The sequence below is a fragment of the Onychomys torridus genome, chromosome 3 (assembly GCF_903995425.1).
Source record: "Onychomys torridus chromosome 3, mOncTor1.1, whole genome shotgun sequence".
NCBI classification, from domain to species: domain Eukaryota; kingdom Metazoa; phylum Chordata; class Mammalia; order Rodentia; family Cricetidae; genus Onychomys; species Onychomys torridus.
In genome coordinates, this window is record NC_050445.1 from 12,068,045 (window position 1) to 12,072,994 (window position 4,950).

The window sequence follows — 4,950 nt, forward strand, 5'->3', positions numbered from 1 at the left end:
ATGTCAACTCCAAGCTCCAAGATCCTGATTTTAATTCCTAGTATCCAATATCTGCCTTGTAGAAACTCATCCCTTAAGCAAGTCAGCATTTATTGTGCCCAAGAGAGCAGCTGTTATTATAAATCTGTGTTGGGCCACATTCACAGCTATCCTTGGAAGCCTGTGTTACATTCAGCTGTCCAGTCTCACCTCCCATTTCACATCAACCACTCAGCACTCACATCACCTGCCTGCTCTCTGAGCCTTGAGACGCAGCACCCTTCACGCCTTGAAGCTCCTGTACCTGCCACTTACCCTGGGATGCTCTCCATCTCCTGTGCCTTTTTTTTACCTTTCCATGTACACATTAACTGCATGCAGAGGGTCATTTTGTTTACAAGGCGCTTCCACACAACCCACAAAACACAACAGAGACATCTAATGTTGTTGAATGTAAATAAGGAGCTGTCTTACTGAGAAGTGGAGGATCTGTTTATTGAGAAAATGCCTGTGGCTTTGTCAAAACCACACTGGATGAGGAGCCATTTGGCAAACTAATGTTTGTTTGTTTGTTTGTTTGTTTCCTGGTGTCTTTCACCCGTGTCCTCAACAATACGAGGTCCCAGTTCCGTAAATGGTGATGACACCCCAGACAAATTATCCTCATCATTTGGCATCTTCCTCTGGAGAGAGTCCTCCCGGAAATGCTGGCAGCTAGTCTTTATCCAGCACTAGTGTTATGATTTAATGTCCCCACTTTAGAACTACCGCCAAGGAGTCAGATTTGGTGCTGTGCCAGAGTTTGAGGCCAGCCTTGGTTACATAGTGAAGTGTTATCTTTAAAAAAGGAAGAAAGGGGGAAGACAGGAAGAAGGGAGAAAGGGAGGGAGGGAAGGAGGGAGCTGCTAATCTCTGGTAAGAAACAAATCACTTTCAAACACACAGAGCTGTGTTTGTCGTATTTTTTTAATTGTACCCGAACGAAGGAATCAACAGAGTCCTTGTATTTTTCTCCTCCCTGGTGTATTGAAAGGCTCTCTATAATTCCTGCCTATCAAATCTACATTTCAAGGGATCTGAGTGGGTGTTCTGTCTCCCAGCAGGTTTACTCTGCAGAAAGCGCTCTGCCTGGACTGCATATCTTGGAGGCCAGAAGTCCTGCGTGTATGTCCATGAGCTCGGAGACCCTAAGAATTGCTTTTTCAAGACATCCTGCAAGGTGGTGGAGCTTCCCCTTCATTAGAGAAATGTCTCCACTAACACCATTTTGTCAAACAATCACCTAGCTAAAGGTCTCTGCACAGTGATGGAGCCCACTGGTTCACTCTCTCAGTAGCTCAGAGCTGGAATTATATGCTTTTGGGAGGCTCAGTTTGTGGACACCCAGACCTGAACGATGCATAGTACCAAAGGCACTCAGGTATGGTCAGAACCCAGGGCCAGCAGACTGCTGTCACGTGGTGGTTAAGCTAGAGTCAAAACTCCAACTCTGTTCCTTTTCGCTTCGGCGGGCAATCTTGGGCAAGTGTTTAACCTTCGCGTGCCAAGATTTCATTGCAGGCCTAGAAAGGGTCACAGTGCCTGGTCCTGGGGTGTTGTGATGAGCAAGAGAGTTAACCTACCTAGTACTAGGAATAGCACCCAATGGCAGCAAGGACATGCTTCGCAACATTCAGCCTTTTAACTACGGGCGTTAGAAACTCTCCAACATGTCCGAGTTTGAATCAGCGCTTGGAATTAGAAAACTTGAAAGCCTGGGACTCAAACCACAGAGCAAGAACGAAACGCGGACAGGGCGCGGCTCAGTACAGCTTTTTCTCCAATCAGAATCCTCAAGGCTGAAGCTACGTATGAGACCTCGTCCAATCTGGTCTCTAAGAGGGCGGGATCACCAGCGCCTACCTGCACCTGTAGCTGGGTGGCTGCCTCCCGTCCCACCCTGACCCTCCCCGCCTCTGTAGTTCTAGTATCTTCAGTCCTTTGGCCAGCCACCAGCAGGTGGGCAGATGTCGGTGCGTGTTCCTACTGACGCTCAGGAAGAGCGAGTGCGCAGGAGTCAGCAGCCGAGGTCCCATCTCTCAGCGGCCCGGGAACAGCGCAAGCAGGGAAAAAGAACGCGCCCCAGAATGTGAGACACCCACCTGGAAAGGCTGTCTGGGTTTGCCCTAGGGCGGCGGATGTGACAGACGCACGACCTAAGCATACCTTGCTGCCACCCCGAGTTGTCCTTTGGGTGTGCGGGAATCAAAGGAGTTGGGCCAGAGCAGCAACAGCGTTCCCTGCATCTCTTCGAGACGGCGCCAACCCGCACCCAGCCTAAGCTTCAGGCAGCCCCGAGACGAGAGCCAGCGCGGCCCGGAGTCCCGGTGACCCTGGAAGCCCCTGCAGGTGAGTGAACCAGAGTCCCTCTGAGTCTGACGAGACAAACCCTGGTCCTGGGGTGTCCCTCGTGATTGCTGTCCCCTCGCGGTGCCCCTCCTCCTGCTGCCAGAGGAGAAGCCCCAGAACCGTGCTCTGCCTACTTTTACATTATTTGTCATCTTTTCCTTGTGAGATTCTCATAAAGTCTTTCCATGCACAGCACGTTGATCACTGTGGAGAAGGGTGGAGAACCGAGGCATCTTGGCTGCCCGCTGCCACCATTAATACATGCCTTGGGGCACGGGATTGTTTTTGCGATCTGCAAGGTAGGAGGAAGAACGGTGTTTGCAAACTCTACAGCTGACGGTGCCTGAGGGTGTAGGCGCTTTTCATAGGGAAAAAACAAAAACAAAACAAAACAAAACAAAAAAACTTTGGGCGGTTTTGCTTTTACGGTTTTCGAGTCCCAGCCCGAGTGTGTCCTCTGGGCATCCTGAGGAGATGCGGTCGGTGGCTGTTGCGCCGCCTCCCGTAGGCGCAGAGACTTCCTCTCTCAGGCAATTCAGGGAGAACCTGCAACAACAAACGCAGCCCAAGATTCCCTCTTTTGAGCACACGCGAATCCTAGGAGCGCGCTGTGTGTGGGATTCGAAGAGCGGAGCTCGAGTGCCCTGCCCACTCTCGGTGGTCGTGTCCAATTGTGGGCGCACGGAAAGAGTGCGAGAAGTCTGGCTTGCAGTATTAGGAGGTTGGGGACTCCGTTATTCAATGTTTGGGGGTAGAAGAATGTTTTGTTTGTTTTTTGTTTTTTGATTTTGGAATTCTGGTTGCGCTCTCTCCTTTGGAGGATGGTATCGCACAAGGCAAAGTACCAGCAGTCTTTACTTTATAACTAAGATGATTGAGAATTGGAGAACTAAGGGAAGAGGGGCTGGGGACTGCAGCCTTCCTACCATCGCTATATTGGCCTCCAGGGAGTACAAGGAAGAGTGGAATGGCTGGTTTTCAGAGGAAGTTAAGTCTAGACGGCCTCTGAAAGTCACAAGGCAGAAGCGGTTCGAAGCTGTTTGGTGTAAGCACAACAATATGCTGTGTGTCCGACTTTCTTACTTGGATACACCCCCGAGCATCAACATTCAACACGATAGGGAACGGTTTTAGAGAAATTTCAATCTGTTTGCCTGATCTTCACTGTTCTCCTGTAATTGGCAAGATACGCTAGGTGGTCCCGCCCCCTGCCGCCCCTCCCCATTACCCCCCTTCCCGGTGCTCCTGTGGCAGGTGGGCGCCTACAGTGGTTCTTATACAGTCAGGTGGAGTGGCAAGGCCAGGTTGGAGCCAGGCTGATCAAAATGATCAGGACTTCCACTGGGTGGCTACTGCACTTACTCAGGAGCTAAGGCAAAGGTTGAGGCCAGGAGTTCAAGGTAATCAATCTTGTACATCAGGCGGTGTCCTGCTGGAGGCCACTGGGTCCACCGCCCCTCCTGCGGCCCCATGGCTTGGAGCCCCAACTCAGAGGAAAGGAGAATTGGGGAGCCTGTTACTTTGACCAACCCAAGTTTTGTGTTCCTCCCTGTGCAGGAGCTCCCTCGATTGCCACCAGGCAGCCTGCCAGTGTGGAAGAACCCTGGAAAGGCTGGAGTGAACAGTCTTGAGACCACGGAGAGAGGGGGCGTCCTGGCCCAGGCCCTTCCCCACACGGGGCGACCGTGGTCCCCAGGCCTGCGGGCCATGGCCGACAGTGGCAGCTCCACCAGCAGCTCCAGTCCCTGGTGGAAATCACTAACCAGGAAAAAAAGCAAGGAAGTCACTGTGGGGGCACAGCCTCCTGTTCAGCCAGGGGCCGAGGATCAGTCACCACCTTACTCGGATCGAACTAGAAGCTCTCGAGAGAACCAGCGTTCCGACGTCCTTGGGGACTCCGGAGAGCCTCCCAGGTCAGATAAATTGTGTGAGGAGAGATCCGGCAATAGCCGGCGCAATTTGAAGATCTCCCGCTCAGGTCGATTTAAGGAGAAGAGGAAAGTGCGTGCCACGCTGCTTCCTGAAGGAGACAGGTCCCCTGAGGAGGCTGACTTTCCAGATGACCCCCAGGAGGACAAGCAATAGTCTAAGCAAGCTTGAGAGAGAGAGAGAGAGAGAGAGAGAGAGAGAGAGAGAGAGAGAGAGAGAGAGAGAGAGAGAGAGAGACTATTACCCAATGTCTCACCCAAGTTCAGAATATTCAGGGGGCCAAGGCATTAATATTGAAATTTTTTTCTAGAAAATGAAATGTCAGCCGAGTTTTCAATATTCCATGATCAAAGACGAGCAAGTATTTATTTGTGGGAAGGATAGATATCTGCTTCTGAGGCAGTTGGCTTTTAAAAAAAGTTATTCTGAAGGCCTCGCTGTTGTTCCCATCACCTGTGGAAGTGGAAAGGATGAATGGATCTCTTGGAGGCAATAAGTATGCCATCATCTCTCTGGCTTCCCAAATGAGGAAGCCATGCTCTTACCGAGGACTGCGTAGAGCAAATTACAGTACTGTTTTTACTAACTGAGAAATGCACTTTAGGGTACTTCCCTAGATTTATTCCTATGTGAAGGGGTGGGAGAGAGCCCCCT

The 4,950-nt window shown here is 51.1% G+C and overlaps 1 protein-coding gene across 1 annotated transcript; it reads left to right on the forward strand.

The window, feature by feature from the left end:
- Positions 1-1,876: 1,876 nt before the first annotated feature.
- Prr15 (proline rich 15) lies at positions 1,877-4,509 on the forward strand. The gene is made up of 2 exons (XM_036182340.1): positions 1,877-2,367; positions 3,925-4,509. The coding sequence occupies exon 2, from the start codon at positions 4,075-4,077 to the stop codon at positions 4,450-4,452; it is 378 nt and encodes a 125-aa protein (XP_036038233.1). The 5' UTR covers positions 1,877-2,367; positions 3,925-4,074; the 3' UTR covers positions 4,453-4,509.
- Positions 4,510-4,950: the final 441 nt, after the last annotated feature.

What these genes read in the sequence shown, in the direction of transcription:
- Prr15 (XM_036182340.1), top strand. Translation starts at nt 4,075, where the DNA reads ATGGCCGACAGTGGCAGCTCCACCAGCAGCTCCAGTCCCTGGTGGAAA.